The 23202-nt window shown below is 38.2% G+C and overlaps 4 protein-coding genes across 10 annotated transcripts in view; 2 read left to right on the forward strand and 2 right to left on the reverse strand.

The window, feature by feature from the left end:
• The window catches only part of LOC117649359 (histone deacetylase 4), a 36610-nt gene extending 28649 nt beyond the window's left edge, over positions 1 to 7961 (forward strand). For 5 of the 7 annotated variants that reach the window (XM_034392038.1, XM_034392036.1, XM_034392040.1 and 2 more), the window contains 21 exons: positions 103 to 230; positions 339 to 455; positions 529 to 660; positions 745 to 890; positions 974 to 1107; positions 1873 to 1992; positions 2247 to 2353; positions 2459 to 2593; positions 2685 to 2808; positions 2892 to 3040; positions 3132 to 3308; positions 3397 to 3610; positions 3693 to 3837; positions 3919 to 4148; positions 4235 to 4417; positions 4513 to 4676; positions 4757 to 4876; positions 4987 to 5109; positions 5193 to 5333; positions 5418 to 5731; positions 5813 to 7961. In XM_034392038.1, the coding sequence (XP_034247929.1) occupies positions 103 to 230; positions 339 to 455; positions 529 to 660; positions 745 to 890; positions 974 to 1107; positions 1873 to 1992; positions 2247 to 2353; positions 2459 to 2593; positions 2685 to 2808; positions 2892 to 3040; positions 3132 to 3308; positions 3397 to 3610; positions 3693 to 3837; positions 3919 to 4148; positions 4235 to 4417; positions 4513 to 4676; positions 4757 to 4876; positions 4987 to 5109; positions 5193 to 5333; positions 5418 to 5731; positions 5813 to 5873 (3164 nt within the window). In that variant the 3' untranslated portion in view covers positions 5874 to 7961. The remainder of the gene's footprint in view (positions 1 to 102; positions 231 to 338; positions 456 to 528; positions 661 to 744; positions 891 to 973; positions 1108 to 1872; positions 1993 to 2246; positions 2354 to 2458; positions 2594 to 2684; positions 2809 to 2891; positions 3041 to 3131; positions 3309 to 3396; positions 3611 to 3692; positions 3838 to 3918; positions 4149 to 4234; positions 4418 to 4512; positions 4677 to 4756; positions 4877 to 4986; positions 5110 to 5192; positions 5334 to 5417; positions 5732 to 5812) is intronic. The other 2 variants (XM_034392037.1, XM_034392042.1) reach the window with 2 other exon arrangements.
• A 266-nt stretch (positions 7962 to 8227) lies between these two features.
• LOC117649358 (ubiquitin carboxyl-terminal hydrolase 7) lies at positions 8228 to 18245 on the reverse strand. The gene is made up of 21 exons (XM_034392035.1): positions 17856 to 18245; positions 16826 to 16972; positions 16499 to 16677; positions 16313 to 16409; positions 15961 to 16223; positions 15518 to 15875; positions 15209 to 15401; positions 14971 to 15124; positions 14692 to 14886; positions 14295 to 14522; positions 13915 to 14209; positions 13697 to 13821; positions 13508 to 13599; positions 13238 to 13405; positions 12998 to 13151; positions 12773 to 12906; positions 12588 to 12686; positions 12384 to 12507; positions 12222 to 12293; positions 12040 to 12130; positions 8228 to 11946 (listed from the first exon to the last, which is right to left on the reverse strand). Exons 1-21 carry the CDS (start codon positions 17917 to 17919, stop codon positions 11846 to 11848), a joined length of 3333 nt encoding a protein of 1110 aa, XP_034247926.1. The 5' UTR covers positions 17920 to 18245; the 3' UTR covers positions 8228 to 11845.
• Positions 18246 to 18499: 254 nt separating this feature from the next.
• LOC117649362 (ribosomal RNA processing protein 1 homolog) lies at positions 18500 to 22165 on the forward strand. The gene is made up of 8 exons (XM_034392047.1): positions 18500 to 18953; positions 19254 to 19333; positions 19412 to 19555; positions 19641 to 19832; positions 19923 to 20105; positions 20191 to 21423; positions 21522 to 21618; positions 21706 to 22165. Exons 1-8 carry the CDS (start codon positions 18761 to 18763, stop codon positions 21846 to 21848), a joined length of 2265 nt encoding a protein of 754 aa, XP_034247938.1. The 5' UTR covers positions 18500 to 18760; the 3' UTR covers positions 21849 to 22165.
• LOC117649365 lies at positions 21881 to 23196 on the reverse strand. Its single transcript, XM_034392051.1, has 4 exons — positions 23052 to 23196; positions 22870 to 22967; positions 22599 to 22755; positions 21881 to 22521 (listed from the first exon to the last, which is right to left on the reverse strand). Exons 1-4 carry the CDS (start codon positions 23132 to 23134, stop codon positions 22437 to 22439), a joined length of 423 nt encoding a protein of 140 aa, XP_034247942.1. The 5' UTR covers positions 23135 to 23196; the 3' UTR covers positions 21881 to 22436.
• Between the last annotated feature and the right edge of the window lie 6 nt (positions 23197 to 23202).

Consider the following 23202-nt stretch of genomic DNA (forward strand, 5'->3'; position numbering starts at 1 on the left):
CTCACGTATGGCGCGCCCCGTACGGGTGCGACAGAGACAGAGCGGCGAAACACAGTGCGGGGTGGAATCGTTCTGCTGTAACCAGTCCCGCCTCGTGTGCAGACATGACCCGTGAATCTCCCGTGGACAGTCCGTTGGTGGCCAGACGCCACGACCTCCACAACATGAACGAGAGCTTTCACCTCGACCCCGGGCTTCACGCCGAGGACTTCCAGCAGCAGATTCTCAAGGTGAGTCCAACGTTGGACTGTGGGACATTAGGTGAATGTAGCGGCGGCGGGGGAGCCTCCTTGAGTCACGGCCCTGGTTCATCGGCCTGAACTTGATGTGTGTTGCAGTTGAAGAAGCACCAGCAGCTGCAGCAACAGATACTTCTTCAGCATTACCAGCAGCAGCAGCAGTGTCTGGCGGAGCAGCACGAGCAGCAACTCCGCCACCACCTCAAGGTGAATTTTGTAAGCCCTTTCTCGCCATTTGCCTTGGGACTGAGTTGAGCAGCAGGGTGCTGAAGGGTTGACTCTGTTCCAGCAATGGGAGCAACAGAAACAGCTGGAGGAGCAACGAGAGAGAAGGGAGAAGGAACGGCTGGAGGCTTTGCGGAAAAAGGACAAACATGAGCAGAGTGCTGTGGCATCTTCCGGGGTCAAAGAAAAGCTGCAGGTATGTTTCTTTGAATCATTTTGAACCAACTGTTGGGGACCCTTTTCTTTTTTTAAGCATGTTAATCATTTTCTTTTCTTGTAGATGTTCTTGCTGAATAAAAAGCAGCGGGAAGCCATGCCTAATGGTTCCTCACCGGGTCATCAACTTTCGCCATCGACTTCGGCCACTTCACTGGCACAACAAAGCCAACAGTCACCCAGTACGGTTGGGCAACCTTTCAGAAACTGGTAAGCTGCATTAGCACTCTAGTCCCTTTGATCTAGTCCCTTAGATGAGCTGTTCATGTATCCAAATCATTATGCTTTCCTAGGAGTGTTCTTCAGCCTCCTGCTCCTGGAGATCCTGGAAGCCTGAGTGCTGGTCCTGGGCACAACGCAGTTCATCCATATCGTCTCAATCCTCTTGTTGCAAAATATGAAGAAGATTTTCCTCTTCGGAAAACAGGTAAGAAACCTGAAGCATGGTTTTCTCAGTTGAAAAGAATTTCTGTGTGTGTTCATTGAATAAGCATGGGACTTCCAATTCAAGTTTTTTTTTAGAAGGAAATAATATTGTTGGAATTTCAACAGATTCTAACGTTACTTGTGTTGTGCTTTTTGTCTTGTGCTTCGTTATTAACTGATGCTCATGCATATTTTGAGTTGAATGTTCTATAACATTTTTTTTTTAATGAAACTTCTATCTCACCTGAGAAGAACTTGTTCACACCACAAATATGTGCCTGTGATAAAACTAATTTTCATCATGAACATGCAAGATACCAAAATACGAGCAGCTAGCTTTCAACTCTATTAAAGTAATTGCTCTTACTTTTACTGTCATGATAATTTTTTAAATGTATTTTTTGGGGGACTGGCGCGCTTTGCTTCTAATAAATTTATGGTTGAGTTGACCTCAGTCCCCCCGAACAAATGAAAAATTGTAGGTCTCAGTCTGGGAAGCAATCTGTATCTAAGTTCAGGTGTATTGACATCTGCATTTTAATAAGTTTTAGTGAACTCAGTCAGCCAATAATAGGGCCAGAGAAATAAATGGTGGTTGCAACATGTTTTCAGTTTTGCTCTTTTGCTCCAATTGTTTAGTATCTTGCATTTGTTTCTGTGATGATTGCATTTGGATTGTCTCTGATGATTTTTTGCATTATTTAGTAGCTTATCTAACACATTGTATTGCGCTCTCCCTTCCTTCCCTCCCTCCTAACTATCCCAGCCTCTGAACCTAATCTTCTCAAGGTTCGCCTGAAACAAAACATCCATCGCCGTGCAAACCCTCTGGCCGTAAGGAAAGATCGTCTTCAAAGAGTCACCAAGAGGAGGTCACATCTAGCAAGTATGACAAGTTTTTTTTTCTACAACTACCTTAAAACTGTTTCTTTTTTCTTTTCTTTTTCATTTTTATTGGATCTTTTAACTGTTTGCTTGGGAAAAGCTTGTTTGAAAAGTGGATTGAAACATTAAATTTCTTTTTTTGATTTATTCCATCTTGTTTCGTCAATTATACATAATATTTGTGCATTAAAGTAATTCAAACAATAATTCACCATTTTTCCGGAATAACCTTTGTTATTCAAATGTTTGTTCCAGTGGAAGTTAGTGGTAGTAACCCTGACTCAGGACCAAATTCGCCTCCAGGATCTTGCAATCGTCAAGCTTCACCATCTGCAGGTGGCCGAAATACACCTATTCAGGAGGTAAGCACCCATCACAGAATTATAGAAGTCCCACTCCATTACAGAATCACAGATTATTCTTGAAAGGATTTTGTAATGGTTCCTTTCCATGTACTTTTTTTTTAGGAGAGTGAAAATATGAGCTATGGCCAACTTATCGACAGCAGCGTGCAGGGTAGTATGAGTGATCTCTCACTCTACAGCAGTCCGTCCTTGCCAAATATTTCCCTTGGACGTCCTCCTGCTCCCTCAAGCACAAGGGTAAGGAAATTTGTGAGGTGTTTCTGTGTTTCAAATGGCAAAATACACTTATTCTTTATGCTTCATGTGTGGATTTTTCTGCCTTTCTCAGGACGGAGGAAAACTTGCCCCTGTTTCGGAAGCTGAAGTACGGGCCGCATTCTCAGCACGACTGGGAATGCCATTGACTGGTCAAATCATGCCGGGCAATCTTCCATTTTATCCTACACTTCCTGGTGAGCACTAAAAAAAAAAAGTATCCCTATACTTTTAGTGATGTACTCTTTATCTCATACCTCTGTCCCTTTTTCTTTTCCAGTGCTAGAAGCAGAGTATTCAAATCCCACTTCTCCAAGTTACATTCAAAAACAAATGCAGAGTCTAGAGCAGGCCCATGGGCCAGTGACTGTGGGCGCAGGCGCTCCAGTTATAGCTTCACCCTATCATCCTCCTATCACTGATTCACAGGTTTGTCGATGAATTTCAAGAATTTTGAAACTTGCTTCTGTTTTATATCCATTTTCATTAAAACTTAAGAGTATTTTTCCTTTATTCAAAGGTTGCCCATGCACGTCTTAATAAGCGTCCTCTAGGACGTACACAATCAGCCCCTCTGCCACTTGGTCACCCTATGCTGACTGGTAGCGGACTTACAGTAGTGCAGCAGCATCCAAATTATGATGAGTACCTGCTGCAAGAAAAGCAGCATTCCTTACAACACAGTCTTCTAAAACAGGTTTGATTTCTGAAATGCTTCAAATCTTTCATAAAAATATTTGTTCCCTTTTAGTTGTTAACTCTTTACTATGAAATGTTTACTTTAGCAAATTCGTCAAACTGTGCTGACTCGTGCTAACAGCCGAGGACTTTCAACCAGCAGTAGTGGAGGGCAGTTGGATGAGACTGATGAGAATGCTGAAGTGATTGATCTGACAGAACGAAGAAATGAAGACCATGAAATGTCAAAACAACAAAGAGAATTTCTTCAGCAACAGCGGGACCTGAGGATGAGACACCACACTCTCAACATCAGTGAAGGTGTGTTTCAACACAACTCTTTTTTTTTTTTTTTTTAATATTTGATTTATTAAGATCAATACCAATACTACTTTCATTTCAGGTTCGGCATTTACTCCTCGTTCTCATGTAGCTCGTCCATTGTCTCGGGCTCTTTCAAGCCCATTGGTGGCTTTGGGAACTACGGATGGTTCTGGAAGCATTTCACTTGGGGTGTCTAGTGCAGGCACTACACCCAAAGTTTCAAGGTAATATGGTTTTAATCAAAATTGTTGTGTTTGTTTTTCACTGCTGTAAGAGTTTTACCAGCCTTTTTTTTTATTTTTCAGTGGTGTGCACCGGCTGACAACTGGTCTAGCATTCGATAACACAATGCTGAAGCACGCTTGTACCTGTGGGGATAACTCTTCGCATCCTGAACATAGTGGTAGACTTCAGAGTGTGTGGGCTCGCTTGTTGGAAACTGGTTTAGTTCAGCGCTGTGATAGGGTGAGGGCCAGGAAAGCCTCACTTGAGGAGCTCAAAGTTTGTCATAGTGAAGCTCATGCCCTGCTCTTTGGTAAGTGTCAAAAGGTTTCTTTAATACTTCTTATTTTGAGCAAACTGGATTAATTGTACGTTTTTAATTGTCATTTTTGTGTCTAGGTACAAATCCTTTGAATCGTCAGAAGCTTGACATGACCAAACTGGCTCAGCTACCGATCAAGAGTTTTGTTCGTTTGCCTTGTGGTGGTGTGGGAGTTGACTCTGACACCACCTGGAATGAGCTTCATACAGCACCTGCTGCACGCATGGCTGCTGGTTGTGTTATTGACCTTGCTTATAAGAGTAAGAATATCCATTAAAGTTAAATGGTTTGAATATTTGCATGCCAAAAAAAAAAAAAAAAAGGATTTTACTAATACTTTTTTTTCTCAATATAGCTGCAACTGGAGATATTAAAAATGGCTTTGCTGTCGTGCGACCTCCCGGCCATCATGCAGAACCATCCCAAGCAATGGGCTTCTGTTTCTTTAATTCAGTAGCCATTGCTGCGAAATTAGTACAGCAAAATCTAAATTATCACCGTATTCTCATCGTAGACTGGGTATGTTACCTGAAACAGACCTGGTTCTGTTCTGAGGTTTGTAATTATTTCACTCTAATACTAAAATATTTTTTGTTCAGGATGTTCACCATGGCAATGGAACTCAACAAATGTTCTATGATGATCCCCGGGTGCTGTACCTTTCAATCCATCGTCATGATGATGGTAATTTTTTCCCAGGAACTGGTGGCCCTACAGAGGTATGTAATGATTTTTGAACATTCCATAATTCCATTAGGACATGCTGTTTTAGTTAGTCTTTAATGGATATCCATACTTGGTGTTTCATTGATTTTGTAATGTGTTTCAGTGTGGTGAAGGTAAAGGGCAGGGCTTCAATGTTAATGTCGCTTGGTCTGGTGGAGTTAATCCCCCAATGGGAGATGCAGAGTACCTGGCAGCATTCCGCACCATTGTGATGCCAATTGCAAAGGTATACCATGCAATAGTCTATATCACAAAATTTTCTTAGTTCCTGTTTGCCAGCTTCTTCTTATTTTGAATCAACTTTTACAGGAGTACGGTCCTGAATTAATCCTTGTGTCAGCTGGCTTTGATGCAGCGATTGGCCATCCCCCGCCTCTGGGGGGCTACAAAGTGTCTCCTGCATGTTTTGGGTACATGACACACCAATTGCTTCCTCTTGCAGATGGCAAGGTACGTTCATACATAGCTGAATGATGAATGAGGTATTACTTATTTTATTTATGAAACTTTAAATTTTACTGTTATTTTCCGTAGGTTGTCCTGTCTCTTGAGGGTGGTTATGATCTACCAGCTATATGTGACTCTGCTCAAGAATGTGTAAGAGCTTTGTTAGGAGATGACACGTCCCCTTTGAGAGAAGAGGAACTGCGGCGAGTGCCTTGCCAAAACGCAATTGATACTTTACAAAAGACCATCGCTATCCAACAACAGCATTGGCCGTGCCTTAAGCGCTTAGCTCATACTGTTTCGTGTTCTGCATTGGAGGCGTCTCAGAAAGAAAGGGATGAAACCGAAACGGTCACTGCTATGGCCAGTTTGTCCATGCAACATCCAACCAACAGCATGCAGTATGTATTGCTAGCTCTGGATGCTTGATCCTGTCTTTAAAGCATGATTTTGGTGTGTAAATGTTTATTTTCTGCTTCTAGATCACCTGAGCATTCCCGTGAGACATCAGAGGAACCAATGGAACAAGATGAAGTGAAATAAACTTCTTTTCCTAGTTTTCATGTTAAGATGTACCATTATGAAGAAGTTTTTCCACTGCGATTACTTTCTTTGAGATTCCAAAAGCCGCCATGTATATTATGACAAATATTCTTTGGGATAGATTAGATTATAGTACTCCAGATCATTCCCATGAAGAGGAAGTGTATGAAAGAAATGGTTCAAGAACTGTCTGGGTGTTTAGGGGGAACTTGCTTTCCACCTTGTAGATTGATCCAGGATCTCTTAGAATTCTCTCTTCAGTTTGCATGTTGTGAATTGTGAAAGGTGTTCAATATTGGGATAGAAACTAGTAGCTACATTTGCTTTTGTTGCTCAAAAGTAGAGAAAGGAGTTTGATGTTACTTAAAGTGATTCTGTCATTAAATGCTACAACAGAAAGTAGTACATAATTTCTTAAACAAAAACAAAATATGTTTCAACATGTGTATGACTCAGAAATAGATTTGATGCATGCATATGTAACCAAGTTTCAGTGTAAAGGCTTTCTTTTGAAGAAGATGACTCCAATATCATTTTCCCTACAGATTATCTTAGGAGGTATGTTCCTTGTACTCACTTCTATTCCATTTTGTGTATGCTTCTTTTTAGCATCTAGAAAATTTGATAATAGTTGTACATAAAAGCCATGAATGCACCTAGCTTCATCATGTCTTACACTCTCCTTATTCTATTCATCTTTCTATTGAATTGTAACTATACACAAAATCACGTTTTGTATACTGTTTGCCTTTCAATTAGCACATGTTTCTGCTGTTTCCGTGTTATAACTAAATTTATTATTCATCTTTTATTTGGCTCTGTTTTCAAATTTTGCCTCTTGCACATCTGTAGGCAAATTTCCTTCTGAAAGCCTTTTATGGAGTTTAATGTGATTTTTGGCTATTGTGGTTTGTTGATTTCTGCGGTCATAATATACATTTGCTCAAAGCTGTCATTATATTTTGAGTTATAGCCTTCGTAATACCAAACTTCTTTCTTCATTGTTACTGTGTTATATTGATCAACTGTCAAAGTATCATTCCCTTTTATTTTATACATTAAACCCAGAGGTAGACACTTAGCAAGGCAAAGAAAGTCCATCATGCTTGAATTCCAACCTAAGGCAAATGATGAGTTCATGTCTTTATAGTTAGGTATCCTGCTGGACCAATCTCATGCAAGTGCACTGGGTATTTTTATTTCGTTTATTTGTAAATATGCATAAGATTCTTTTTTTTTTTTTTTTAAGGAAAGGTTTGTGTTCCAATTATTGATGTATATTGTGTACTTTGAAATGTGCCTATTGTTAGTGTATGTATTCACAAATTCTAAAAGACATGTTATATCATAACAGAAAGTAGTATTGTTTGAAAAATTATATATGTTACATTTTAGTACTTTATGTAGTGTGTATTTTGAAGTGCTGGTCACTCTTGTACTACTTATGAATAGATCAGCTATATATAACGAACTAACAGTAGCAGTTTATTATTGTTTATGTTCTTTATTTCTGTTGTCTTGTATTTGTTATCTTAGTGTCATAATGTCTATTTCAGAATCATCAATATCACCATTTCACTCTTTTTTCCTATTTCAGAAACTCTTCACTTGTTCTATAATTATCTCATAGTCTCATAGACAGATTTATTCATACACATTCACATTATCCCTTTCCCTTCTTCCTTCATGTTTGCCTGTCTATCAGTCTCAATATCTCTCTCATCATCACATACACACACATGCACACAAGCGCACTCACCAACTCTATGTATGTGCCTCTCCGTTCGACTCATTCTCCTGCAATTATAATTACTGAGCAAACATTCTCAGGACTTATGCAGGTGTTAATCTCATCATTATGTCTTTATCCTGTCACTTTCCAAAGTGTGTGTATAAAATGAACTTTCCTAATCTTAAGAATATGTGTCTAGAAGGAAATATATGTGCAATTTTTGTGATATGCATGCAAGTTTTATGAATGAAGTGAATGTAAGTAAAGAGGCATTTATTTTTATGTGAAGCATTTCATATATTTGTTGCAATTTTGAGTTGTAACCAGAAAAAGTAAAGTAGAAATATTTTTAATGACGTCTTTTTTTTATTTTTTACCTTTTATTGAGGTGCACTTGTGAGTAGCACCAATTTCTCCATTCTGTTTTGGATTTCAAATTTGCAAGGAGGTCCATGAATTATAGCAGCTAAGAGTGCCTAAGAAAATTTGAATAAGCTAGCTTTAGCAGCTGCAGTGTGGGTCAGAGAGCCTGTTCAGTAGAACCCTGACCCAAGGAGAAGAGAGGGCTTCAGCTTGTGATCTGTGTTAGGATTGTCAAGGATTAAAAGAAACCAAACAAAACTGATTTTAGATTCATTGCATTTCACTCATACAAATAAATTGGCTGGTATTTACAGTACAAATGTCATTATTTACAAACAATGTATCACAAAGTCAATAACTCTTTATACACCACATATCAGCACGTTAGAAAACAGTCTGCTACGACTTTAACCAATTTTGCGATCTTTCTTGCAGTTGCACAGAAATAACATGTTTAAAGCCAACTCATTACACAAAAATCACGATAGTTGTCTATCACATTAATCTGCATATTATACTGTAACATGAATCAGTTGTGTGAGAGCAAGAGTTTTGGAACAGAGGTGCTCCTGCATTGCAGACCTTTAATTTTTCCTTTCACAAATAGGAAAAAGCCATTCCACTTACCTGAAAAACCACTTAACACTTCAGCTTTTTGCTGTCTATCTCTTCCCTCCCTCTATTTTGTTTACTCAATTATTTTTATTTATTTTTTTGTTTTCTTCTTTAAACACTGGCTGGCATGTTCACAGCTTAACATGTAGCCCAGGTATCCCACGCACTTAGCATTAGTCATGTGTCTGCACGTCTCTTCACACTGTTGGAGGTTCTTCTGCAGCCTCTGCTAATTTTGACAGGACAAAATCAGGGCTAAAAGTACAAAGACAGATAGAAACTGAATGCTGAAGAGCCAACAACTGTTGGGCATTACACAACAACACTTAAGAGCTGAGCAACATTAAGCAAATGAGTTGCATGGTCAAGAATGAGACTCAATGGTCAACCAGAAATTACAACTGAGCTTGAGCAAATCTCATACTACCAGACATCACATTGTAAGCAAAAGAAAATCTTCAATAGATGAAGTCAGATATCTTCCCTCTTGCAATCAAATGTTGACTACATCTCTTTGGCAGTCCAAGGCAAAGCCTATAGTGCAATTTTTCTTCCTTAAAGATATGAGTGAATTGCAACAAGGGCTCAGAAGTTTTCAAAGCTGATTTACTTCAGGGGGGAGTAGTTATTCAATTTCTCTAGGCATTTAGGTCATTTCAGATACTGGGCGAGTCAATAAAATGTCAAACTAAAGTAGGTACAAAAAAAAACCTATACCAATTAATAAAATCAGTCAGTCATGAAACCTAATTGCTTGAATAAAATTTGAAACAAATACTGTATTGCCCAATAGATTGTAAATCATCGAACTCTTCTACAAACAATGGGTACAATACCTAATAAATGTTGCTTTGTTTAGCATGTTGGCCTTGCGTGAAAAATTGATTCCTTTCCATTAAGTTTTTAAATTAGCTAAACTAACAAAATGTGATAAATAAAATCTGTATAAAACAGTAATGACAAATTAACAAGTATACAATTCTTTTGGGCACCAGACCAGAATACAGCACTACACCAAACTGATCATGTCCATCTCACTATACCATTACAACCTCTATACTTTTTCATTGATGCAAAGCTCAGAATAGACTCTAGGGTAATTCCACACCCACCACAACAAGTGTAGTAAAGAGCTTTTTCACCAAGTTTTACAAAAAATTTAAGTTTGTCACATTACCAGCACTATTCCAAAAACAAGGTATATTCTCTGATTAGGAACTTTTTTGTCGTGTTCTTAAGAAATTAAAATACAAATATTTCGAGAGTTCCAAAAATTTTGGTTTCAAATGATTCATATACCAGTTCTTAAAAAAATGAAAGGCACAGGTCATTGTGATATTGCTCATAATACATAAGAACCTCTCCACAACCATAACCATGAAGTAGGCCCTACTTTCATGCCAAAACCAAATGCTTTGAGGGAGAACACTTCACATAAAATAGTTATTAAAACAATAGCAAAGCATCACAAGAGATGTGCAGTAGGGAAGATCTAGTTCGACACTTGAAATTGGAAGGACAGCCTGAAAGGGAGTGAGAATGCAAGAATGTAAGGTGGGGAGGAAAATGCACATCCCTTGACATTAGTCATTCACAATAAAATATCATCTAAACCTTAGTGTTCAATTAGTAAATATGTCATTGCTTTCTCCTAACAAATCTACATCAACACTTTGCAGGAGGCAGCACAAATTCATTAACACTATGCGGTTTCTGCTGACTGAATGAACTAATTAAACAGTTCCGGCCAACTGATATACACCCAACTAAATGGGTAAAACACTAAAAACCAGAAATCAACTAATAGTTGAAATCTTCTTTGTAATTATGAAATAATACAATCTTATAATTTTGCTTACTGGGCTTAAACACATGGGAGCAGCATTTCACTACCTCAGGAGGTGAAATCTTTGATTAAATGAGAAATGTGGAGGACTGTTTCAAACAAGAAACATTGCCAATGTATGAAGGCATCAAGTCATTTTTTCAAAGACAAGGGAGAAGGCCAAGTCATTAGGAAGAACGGAGCAGAAAGAACAAAATCTGTTTAACGTATATCATATCAACTATTTACAGTGCTATCATTAACGCTTGGAAGATAAATGAATAGCACAAAATAAAAGTTGTGACTGGCTTCAAAAGCCAGAAGGCATCAACAGCCTTGATGCTCCATAACTGAACAAAATGCAGCACCAAAGTATCAAAGTTGACTGCATATGTGAACAATTTCTTAACCAACAACCACTCATGCACAGGTTTTTGAAACTAAAGTTTTGAAAAAGTGTACAGAAGTTAATGTACTTCCAAGAAAGACCATTTGTAAATTCCATAAAATTTAATTTCCTAAGATGTTTCATGTTTTCCAATAGTTCAGTATATAACGACAATATAAATTAAGGAGACTGCCTTCAAAACAACATGCTTTCAAATAAATTAAATCATTTCAAGAGTACATAATGTACAAACACAGATATTAATAGGCCTCTGACAACAATTGTACAGATTTGTACATCATCCTTGAACTCAAGTCCGATCATTAACTACGCCATTGGTAACAAGGTTCTGACAAAAAGTTCATTTAAAATTAAGACAGTAAAATGCATTATGAACCTACACCAACATATGGGTGGCAAAGAAGATTAAATACTCAAAACATTAGTTTCTGGACAAGATGCAAAAGCAAAATTAGTTTCAGGAAAGCAAAATGTAAAAATAGTTTTTGAGTATAATGGGGGAACAGACCATTTGAATAGCCTGCTGTACATTAAGAAAGTGCACACTGACAAAGGCGATTTTCTTTTACACTGAAGAAAATCTGCAAGACACAGCGCACAAATTGACTGATCCTTTGACAAGTGTGAGGTCCTAATGCCCAAAACACAGCTCACTAATTTTCAGGAGTGGAAAAGACAGCTCAATTCATTATCCTGCACACACATCTCATACTATTTTGACCAACACAAACTTCTACTCTCAAAAAGAATGGAAAAGTTAGCATTTCCAAACTAAACAGAAGTTTTGATAGACATGCAGAGCAATAATAAAAAAACGCTTTGCTCCTTACTTTGCTTGTGAGTGCACTCAAAACTAAGACCAAATTAATACGCTTGTCAATAAAACCAGTCACACAAAAGGCTAATGAACTTGATTTATCTTCAGTCTTGATAGAGCGGTTGCTCTTCAGATGTGTAAAGACAGCTGACTGCGTGGACGAGCCTTGTTGACCAACTGATGCAGTAGCCTCTCCAGTCTCAAGTGACCCTCAATTGTAAATCTTGATGGCTTTCTCAAGGTAGTTGAAACGGGAGCGTCTGGAAGCCTTATTTACGTGTTCCAAACCTATCCAAGACCCACACGAAACTCCTGAGGCAAGACAAAAATCAAATTAAAGAGAAATGTGTGAAGAAACAGTTGAGACAAGTTGGGCTACATCTAAGCGAAAGTGTATACTATTACCTTGAGAGGAGAAATCTTCTATGTTCATCATGTATTCATTCTCATCAATGAATATGACCTCCTTGTTTTTCATAACCACAGCAAACTTAATCTGAATGAAAAATTGAAATGTTAGTTCACCAGACCAACATCAATTATGTACCAATATACAGAACCTAGTAAAAAATTACAAAGAAGCAAACCTTTTCAAACTCTTTCTCCTGTCCACCAAGTTTCTTCATTAATCTTTCTTTCACCTTGGTGAAGGGTTCCCCCTAGAAATGTGGAAACAAGTTACGTAAGTCAGATGAGCAGAAGTCAGATTTAAGATAAAAGAAAGTACAGTAATGATATATTAAACTTACATTTTTAACTTTAACGAGGAACGGAATACCAAATGTTGTGTAGATAACTTTGTGAAAGTGAGCCACAGGTACCAGAATTTCGTCTTCTGAGAGGGCTAGTTCATCTTTAGGTATTTCCTCTATCCTGGATTGCAAAGATTACTCGTTAGCTATGACACCATCAGCAGTTAAGATCATGCAAACTTATTTAACAAGCAGGTGTACCTGAAAGCCTTATGAGTATTGCCACTTGTTGACAGAGTCTCTATTGGAGTATCTTCTTTAGGGCCAGGGAGAATCTTGCAGCAGTTTATTTCAGCGATTCTGAAAGAAAAAAAAATTGACAAATCAGCAACATAGAGTATGAGCACATACGTTCAATAGGAAAGGAAGAGTGAAAAAACTCAAACCTCAGTTTGCCAGAGCCTTCAGGAGAAAGTTCCACTTGCTTCCTGATTTCTTCAAATAAATCAGCAACAGTTCCGTTTTTGTTAGGATATAGTGTATGCTCCTCCTCCTTAAGCTTTGGGTTGATCCACAGAACCTGAGAAAAGACAAAGAATGGCAAGGGACATGTTATAGAAATTCGAAGTGAGAGTTTGACCACACTTCATAAATGAGCATTGAGATCTCACCTTGAATGGTCTTTTATTTTCCAGTTCACTGACTTTGATACTCAAAACCTCATAGAAAACCTTCCTGGGACCTTTGGGTTTGTTGTAATTAAGAAGGTCCTTCAGAGTTCCTTCAAAATTACAACGTAAAGGTGGGCCTGGACTATCTTTGTAGCTAATATTATGGAAAAAAGAAAGTTGCTGTTAGTAACTAAAGAAACCTCAATTACACACACACATTTTTATGAATAGAATACCAACTTTTGAGTTTTAAACATTTGTAGCTGATATGGATCACAACCAAGCCTTTCGGCAACTGCTTTGGTCAACTGATCATAATTCATTCGCTGTGACAACTTGAGAGTAAAGCCATTGTCACTGGGAATTGTCTTATCACAGAATGTCACTTCAACTCTGTGGAACAAATCCCTAAAACAAACAGATATTTGTAAGAAAACAACATACTAATAATAATAATGTAATCAAAAGCACATCAACGATAAAAAGAATTGGGTGTGAGATGATAATTACTTGAAGTAATGTTGGCAGGTTGGTAAATCATAGTTATTATCAGTCTCTTTTTGAAAGACAATGATGTCACCATCCATTAGTTCTTCTAGAACCTAAAAGCAATCAAAAGTAAAAAAAATGCATGAAGATCATCTAATTTGAAATAGATCATGAGCAGTTAACAATTCACAATAGATAAGAATACAGTACCTTTTCAAGTGACTCATTAAGATTTTCAATACGTTCTACCATGTTGGGTTTAATTTCCTCATACAGGGCCAATTCTGTATCTGGAGGAAAACCAGCACGCTGGTTTAGGAGCGGCAATAAATCCGCTGGAAAATCAATACAAGGTATAAATTAAGTGCATCTGATTATACCTAGATTACGAGTCTCTGTTCTGCTAAGAAACCACAGACACTACTTACAAACTTTGGAAGCAACAGGCATGTAATGATGACCACAATAATAAATTTGTTTCATCTTAGGATCATAGAGTTTGAAGAATAATAACACATCAGCATCTTTGTCAAATGCAGGCAAGGAAGTCAATCCAGAATCTGGATTCACGACTTCAACAAAAATGTTCCATGGATTTTGGTTCTCTGCCAATTCAGCCAGTGTCTTGTGAGCATCTCCTTCAATATCAGCCATAAATGGCCTGAAAGTTTGATTGGAGCGCAGTTGGAATGGCCAGGGCCGGATCTGTTCAATGGGATATTTCTGTAAAATAGATAAAGCAAAATTAAATACTTCCTTGAAAAGAAACCAGACTTTCATTCCAACAAATTCAGCTTGAGCTTGTCACCATAGAGAATGCTAGCTGCTCCATTAAATCTTGCAGTGATGCAGTTTTCTTCATTCTAAGTTGTCTGTAGTAAGAATGAGCTCTGTCGGAATCATAGAGGTCATTGCCCTGATGTCCTTCAAAATTGTCCTCTAAAAGAACATTGATGTTCATGTACAGGTGAGCTTCGTTTCTCTCCTTCCTGCGGACTTGCTCCAGGCGCTTCTCTTCTTGTAGGCGCTCGACCAGCTGTGAAGATTTAAAACAGAGAATTAATTTGATGCAAGCAATAAGCAAATAGGTTTTTCTTTTTAAATAAAAGTGCTAAGCATTAAGACAAAATATAAAAACATATGCAATAGAGTAACAGACATTAAATTTTCTTTTCTAAAGAAAAAAGTAAGAAGTTTTGAGATACCTCATCAGGGATGTCTCCCTCTGTGACTTCCTGGAGAACATTATGGAGCTCTGAACTCCGTATGTAAACAAGCATGTAAGCATTTGTGCAATGCTTTACAGTCATGTTCATATCTTCATCATGGCCTCCAAAATTGTGGTCTACTGCTTCTTGCTTTGAACAGCGTGACACCACATCATCATCAAACTTACACCACTGCAATAAGACATTTGAAATAAGAAATCGTTGAATTCAACAAACTGTTAAGATTCGGTATAAGTTGTATAGCAAGATTCATACCTTGCCATCACCTCTGGGATTGATAAACACAACATAGTGTCCTCCGTGATTGTCTCCACTATGCACCAACACAGCATGAAGGATGTATTCAGCACTGGTAGTTTCAGATTGTTGAAGATATTTATCTAAGTTTATCTTCTCATAAAATTCAAACCTAACAGCCGGAGATAAATATTACACATAGAAAATATAATTATCATACAGTATAAAGGGTTTTTATTGTATTGCATTTTCAAACCTGTCGTTAAACTTCACTGAGCTGTCAGTGATGGGGTCATACTGAAACCTCATAAGGTGAAGGTGCAGCACAGGAGGGAATGAGGCAAATATAACACCCTTCTCAGCATCTTGAAGGCCATGCTCACCAGCATCATACCGATTGTCACCATCCAAGGATTCAGTGCGAATATAGTCTTGAAATGATTCCTCAACTGTCAATGAATAATGGGAAAACCAGGTGAGATTAGTACAGCACAAGCATGGTGCAGATATGGTAGAGTCAGCATCAAAAGAGCCTTTTGCACAGAAAAACGCCAGATTTACTTACTGTTTCTCTTTCCTTTAATGTTAAGTTGAATATCATAGAAAGTTTCCTGCCTACTAGAAGTGTAGGAAACATTCTTGCATTTGATGAAAGAGATCATCTTGCCTTCAAAGAGCTTAGGAACAGTTCCTTCAACACAGGTACCTTTCATTTTGCTCTCTAATTTGTCAAGCAACACTCTAAGAAATTCCTGTACATCGTGCTGCATGAATGAATCGAGGGTTTCCCAACCGAAAGATTTGGTCAACTTTTTAGTTCCAACAGGTTTATCCAAAAATTGCAACTCATGGAACACTCTTTGAAGTGCCAGAGCCACACTTTTGGATGAGTCGTCACTCTCAGTTGGCATTTTATACACAGCCTGAAACATCGAAGATGTTACTAAGCATAACAATCACCAAGATGTTGATTGAGCTAAGAATTCAGAGGACAAGAAAGTATATTACCTTCCTGAGCTGGTTGGTGAAAAACAATGTTTGCAGCAGCGAATTCATGTAACACGTTGCACCTTGATTTTTCAGACCTACATAACCAGTGTGTTTTTTGGAATCCCAACTTACACCATGAGGTGCATCCGCTTGCACATGGACTTCCAAAATAATGGAATCATCTTTAATATAGCCTTTTTCAGGATCCAGAATGTCTTCCCAAGTCATGAAATGGCTGAACCCCCAATCGTTTTCCTTGGTGTAGAATAGATGCTGGATTTCTGAAACAAAAAGTAATTGTTTAATTAATATTCTAACAAAAGGTAAAAATTAATGACAACAATTGAAACAAAGTCAAAACGGAACATACTTCTAGCAAATGGCTCCACTCCATCTTTCTGGGGCAAAAGTCTTAGCTCCGCACTTGCATAGCAGCTCCAAGATGGTGATTCAGAGTCACCATTGCACTGGGGGGAAAAATGTTAAAAGGGATGAAGATGGATGATAATTGCACAAGATCATGACATTTAAGAACCAATAGATAACAGTCCCAAACCTGCAGGAAGAAGCCAAGGCTCCGGCTGGGAGGCCTCTCTAGACTCTGATTGTAGCGGGGCATCACCATAATCTTCCATGGTAAATTTCTCACAAAGTGAGGTGGGGACAAGGTCTGCGACTTAAGCTTGCTGAAGTTCTTCAAAACATACTGGAACCTCAACTCGGACCGAGAATCATCTTTAGAAGAAAATCAGAAAAACACACAGGTATAACACAATAGCAAAAGACCATATTTTTAAAATGAGAAAGGAGGAGGAAAGTGGTTAAGATCCTCCAAGCAACTGTTATTTACTGTACCCATGTTAACCAAGAAACATGTACGTACCATCCTCCATTTCAACATCCTGGATTACGTTAGTGTCTTGATTTTCTCCGAAAGGCATGGGGCTGTCATCCATTATGTCTCCACCACCAGAGTCATCATTCTTGAAGGGATCGCCAGAAACTTGTGTTTCACCATCACCTGTGTCACCTAAAGAGGAAAGAAAATTGCTTGGTTAGTAACCAAAAGTTCAACTGATATTGTTCAAAGGCACAAAACTCGAGCATAAGTTGTTAACATGAAAAACGTACAAGGCTAAATGCATTTTAATGACACTTCAAGAAAACATCTCATAACAGAAGAGCATATAGACAGTAACAGAATCTGACAGGACAATTTTTGGCATAGGCCTTTAAGGGGCTAAGGAACATGGATTCAAAACATGTCTTAGTGTAATCCCCTGATGAGAGCAAGGATTTGAACTGAAATGAAATGTTGTTTGATTGTTTTTGTTTACTTTACAGAAAAGCCAACTAAATTCTAAAATTTCAACAAAACCTTAACCTCACTTTGATTTGTGACACAGCAAATTCCTTGGAGACAGAAATAAAGTTCAATAAAAGCAAGTCCAGTCTAGCAAAACTATATTGGAAATAAAATAAAGAATACACACAGAAAATGGGGAAAAACACATGGACGCTATCTGATAATGAATGACCAATCAGACAAGGAATAGAACACTACAAATACTTAAAAAGTTGTTATGGAGTGTTAACGAAACGGGGCACCAAGTGGAACTTGTCCGAATTCAAGATTTCGATAACAAGCAACTTGCGTTACAAGACGGACTTCCTAGCTACAACAATGAAAATGGCCTGAATGGCAAGAGAGCAGAAAACAGTAGGTTAGGGGTAGGTTAGTGACCCAACCCTCGCTCAACAAAGGACAAAAAGAGATTAAAGGCCACAGATATATTCTAGAATTCAAAAACGGTTCGAGCATTTTAACACAGAAACAAAACTAGAGCATCAACAAAGAAGGAAATGAAATATCCGAATGGACGCCGCACATTCGGCTTTCCAGAAATACTCACTGTCTTGAGTCTCCATGTCTTCAACTTCATTGTTAACAGCAGGCTTGTTGTGTACGTGATTCATGATGGCAACAACAGGATTGTGGCCCAAAGATTTTAACTTCTTGAGGTTGACTGTGACCGCACTGTCTCTGTCTTTTCCGGGAGCGAGAGAGTTTTTGCCTGACACGGTCACTTTGACGTGTTTACTAAGGAAACGCCCAATGTCTGCTGATATCTACACCCCCTGTTTCCAGGGGAAACACTGGAACCATATATCTGTCAGAAAAGTCACTTTCGCACTATACGACAAAATACGGACAATATTAAATGAACGTCACTCGCTGTGTCGTAGGACCACTCGAAAATAAACAAAATGGCGGCTTGTCGCCTTTTCGATCAAAAGTTCAGCCCAAAGGCAGAGAAGAATACCCGGAAACAGAGCCTCGAACGAAAATGCCACCAACCATTCAGAGTTTGTCATAGGGTCTTTTTTTTACGGCAACGTGACAAAACTTCGAAAAAAAAGTTTCAGTAAGAAGCCAACAATAACAATTTTAATTTGAGTGTCATTCTCCTTACAAGAAACTCCATCGTTCCGGGACACATGCGATTGTTTATTTTTATCTTTTGGCACTCCTGAAATTTAGCAGAAGATGGGCGGAAACTATCAGTGTGTACAACAACGCTGGTCGGTAATAACAAATCTGAAAAGCACACTGAAGTTTGGAAGGAGTACATTGATCTCATTTAATTTTCAAGCTTCCCTAAGAACATTTCCAATATATTTAATTAAGGACAGATTGATTTCAGCTGTCAGACCGGCTTCCCCCCTCCCCCATTAACTTTTTGCGCGAGATCCACGATCCCAGTGCAGTGCAACGCATGTGTTCTGTGTCTAGTGAATTTCCAACCTCTCCAACAACATGGTCGTAATGAAAGCTTCAGAAGATACGAAACCTCGTGGTAAAAATGCCTCGAAAAATCAAGATAAAGCCTTACTCGTGGCTCAGGAGATCTCGTTTGCGAAAATTCTTGCTGGAAACGATAAGAAATTGAGAGACAGAGGCGTAAAACGTCTCAAAAAATGGTTGAATGCTCGGTCGAACAGTGAATCTGGTGAGTTCCTAACTATTTCAGCTGACAATATTTGTATCTCATGTGTTATTTTTTCATTCAAGCACTTTTTGACTCTCGTCCGAGCTTGTGCTATCTTTGGAAACATTCAATAACTTGACTCAATTTGAAAACGCCTTAGTTCGAAAAGGTTATGTTGTGTCCCTTCCCAGTATCATCACAGCGTTTACGACGCCTAACTAGATGTCTCTCTGTGCATTGCCATTATTTTTAACTCATTGAGTACAACACGTTTTTGGAGATACTGAGACTCCTCTCACCATACCGAAATTTTGTCAACAGCTCTGGAGAAAGATGACTTCATGCGACTCTGGAAGGGACTCTACTATTGCATGTGGATGGCCGACAAGCCCCTGATTCAGGTCAGTCCTCTTCTTTTTCATTTAAAAAAAATTGTAATGTTTGCTAACTGCGTTTTTGTAATGTTTATTTTCATTTAGGAAGAACTTGCTGAAACGATTAGCTCTCTAGTCCACAGTTTTGATCTTACTGCTCCTGCTATCCTATTCATTGAAACTTTCTTCAGAACAATGTGCATTGAATGGCCAGGCATTGATCAGCATCGTCTGGAGAAATTCCTCATGGTAACTGATGATGCTTATATCCTTATGCTTCTAAACATTGGATCTCACTTCACTGTTGTGAATTAAAAAATTTCTTGATTTCCAGTTTGTCAGGCGGTTTTTGAGGCAAAGTTTAGTTTTGGTGGAGCACCAAAATTGGAATTCGCAACTAACAGACTCACTTTGTGAGGTCTTCGAATCAACTTTGTTACCTGATCATGCAAACCTTCCCAAATCTGGAGCACCTCTAGGCCTGGTTATGCACTTTGTAGAAATATTTCTTGAAGAACTTGCTAAAGTAGGTGTCACTGTCCACTCTGGATAAAATTTGATGCTCCATCTTATAGCACTTTTATATTCAGAAGTTTTTTTGTTTGTTATTTTATAGGTGTCCAAGGGAAAATTAAACGAAGCTGTGTTATTACGTGTTCTTAGAGTTTTTGCTCAACATATTGCAGCTGTTCGTGATGCTCGCATGCGATCTCACATAACTCGGCACATATTTATCAGATTAATTGAGCAATCACCTGTTGGATTGGAATTCCAGGATAAATTTAGAGCATGGCAAAAGGTATGACACCGTTTATTTTTAGCATCCTTGTTTTTTATGGCCAAGAAAAGAAACCCTTTCATTTATTTTGTACATTCTGTCACAGCTGGGTTTTCCTGGAGGTTCCATTGATGTGATGGAAAGAGCAGATGATGAAGCCAATGAGGAATCTGATGAGGGGTCTTTAGAAAATGACCATGACAATAGTGAAGGTCCTCTTGACCCCCGTGCTGGTGCAGTTCATGTAGAGCTTCCTTTGATAAGTTTTGATGCTGCAAGTATCGCAAAACTTCTGGGAGAGTTTCGCTTTAAGAAGTACACTAATGCTAAGACCAGGAAGCACATTGCTGACTTGATCAATAAATTTGAAGATCTTGCCTCAGGTAACTGTCCAATAGGCATGAAAAAGGCACCTCATGCTCCTAAAATAAATTTTAAGCAGCTTGCTCAAAAAGCTGCTGAGAAACTTTTGAATTATGAATCTGAGTTGCTTGATAAAGAAGACAGTGACAATGAACATCTCTCTGGAAGTGATGTCGAAGATCAGCTAGAAGAAGAAGGCAGTGACAATGAACATGCATTTGGAAGTGATGTTGAAGATCAGCTTGAAAAAGAAGACAGTGACGATGAACATCTATTCGGAAGCGATGTTGAACATCAGTGTGAAGAAGAAGAAAACAATGGAGGCAGTGAGGATGATACTCTGAGAGAAAATGAAAAAATTGCAAAGAAACTTAAGAGACAAGGGAAAAGAAAAACCTCTGCACCTGAAAAGAAAATTTCTATTAAAAGGAAAGCTCCATCAAATGATCAGAGTGAAGGGACATCATCTGATAACATAGTTTCTAAAGTTACCAAGAAAGTACAAGGTGACAAAACAAAATTAAAAAATAAAGTGTCCCCTGTAAATTCTGTTTTCAAAACAGCTTCTGGCAGTGGAGTGGACGCTGAAGTGGAAAGAGTTGACATGGTTCAGATTTCAAATGGAGCTGATTCTAAAGTTCACGTTAAATCAATTGATGAGGCTGATTTGACTCAGAAGGTAGGTACAGGAGTACTTCTCCAGCACATTGCACCACATTTGACAGGAGCTAAGTCGAAACGAAGAGCATCTTGTGGTGGAAGACTTGAAGTAAATGCTGCCAATGATATGGCCCAAGTTTCAGACAGCCCTTCCACCAGCCAAGGTAAAAAACTGAAGAAGAGAAAAAGTATGTGGGATGAGCCACTTCAAGAGGGTGAATATGAAATAGTCATCCCTAGAGAAGAAATCATGGCAAGGAAGAAGAGATTATCTGATGCAAATGTCTCACTTAGTACTCCAAAACGAAGTATGAGGGTATGTAGAGACACTTGTTTCTTTTGTCCTGCATTAATTTTTTAGTGTTTTCTTTGTGCATTGGGTTGCCTTAATTCATGTTTTTTTTATTTTGGCAGAATCCTTTCGCAAGCCCAGCTCCTTCTTCCAAACCAAATACACCTGGTAGCAGTAGCAAGAAAGTTAATTTTGCACTTCAAAGAAATAGAGCTCAATGCAAGTATTGTCACCATCATCATCATCATAATTTATGTGTTTGTAATGTTCACTCTGTGATTTTAAATGTTTCTATTTTGTTTCCAGGTGAATCTGAATACTATCGAACTTTACGAGAGAACCCTGACGTACCATATGATGCCAACAAGGAACCACCACGAGGTGTTCTCAAACCCAGTCCATATAGCAGTCCTGTCAATCCATTTTATAAACATAATTTCCATATGTAGACAGTTTCTCCGTTAGTGAGGGTATAGGTGAGCAAACAGAATTTTTTTTTTATGTCTTTTTTTTTTATCTTGCTTTGCTTGATATTCTTTGAGGTACAATGTCAATTCTTTGTCATTTTAAAATCAAATTTTACGGACAAAAAGGTTTATCTTAAATTAATTGCCCCGATGACTTGTTCTAACCTTCATCCTATATGAAAGGCCAATTCAATTTTGGCCATAGAAACAATTACTGTATATAAAAAATGTTTGGAGAAACACATTTGATTGTAAAATATATCCTAAAAAGGAACTGAAATAACAAGATTTATATAACAGCCTTGGTTGCTCCCTTTTCATTCCACAGTACATTGTACTATTCTAAATCACAGCTAAATTCTATCATTATTGCAAATACATATTACCCTGTAATGCTTTTCTAAAGCTAATACCTAATACTGTGTTGATACTTATCACAATACTTCAGCATTTCCTCACTCTTCAGCTGCTCTGAATGAATTCTTGCATTTGTTGAAGATTGCTATTTGATTCAAGTACATATGTGGCAAAAACATTTGCGCAAGTGCATCAGGGAGTTAAACAAAATTATTACGTAGTTGGCTCAGAAACTTCATCTTCATTGGTTAAATTGTAGGGATGTGGGTTCTGTAATTGTGTTAGAATAGAAACGGCTCTGAAAACAAAGGGAGAAATGTTAATAGTTTTCAGTGCCATCTGTAGCAATTTTTTGTCCTTGAAGAAATATCTTACCCCAGTGAAATACAGCATATTGCACTTAAAGCAGCAGACAGAAGAAAAACAGCCCCTGAGAAACCATCCATTGTACTGTTGAAGAGCATGGTGTAGGCGGTGCCTGCTGCTATAGGTACTGCTGTCATGAACGCTGACAAAATCGAAAAAAGTTTACCTGGAAGCACAGATTTGTCTCATAATAATAGTGTATCTTTAGCCTTCTGCAGTTGGTTTCCAATCAATAATTTTATTGGTGACTTTTTTTTTCTTCTCCATGGTATTTTCTTACCAATGTGGTTTTTGGGAACCGTTTCAGATATAATAGCTCTGTTGAGCGGACTAGACATTCCTCCAAAACCCCCTACTGCACTGCTGAGGTACATGCACCTAAAATTTAATTGACAGGTATTGTTTAACACAGAAAAGTCAGATTGATTGAAGCACTTTAATGAGGGAAACTTAAAGCCTCACCATCCCGAGTTGCCAAGTGCAGCTATCACATAACTGATGGTTTTAAAAAAGAATGCAACGCATGATGCAAATTCATTGGACATTTTGAGGCACTTGGTGAACACTGATATGCCCCCTATTGTTCCAATCACACCAATTACAAATGATGCAT

The sequence above is a fragment of the Thrips palmi genome, unplaced genomic scaffold, assembly GCF_012932325.1.
Source record: "Thrips palmi isolate BJ-2018 unplaced genomic scaffold, TpBJ-2018v1 HiC_scaffold_4, whole genome shotgun sequence".
Lineage (NCBI taxonomy): Eukaryota > Metazoa > Arthropoda > Insecta > Thysanoptera > Thripidae > Thrips > Thrips palmi.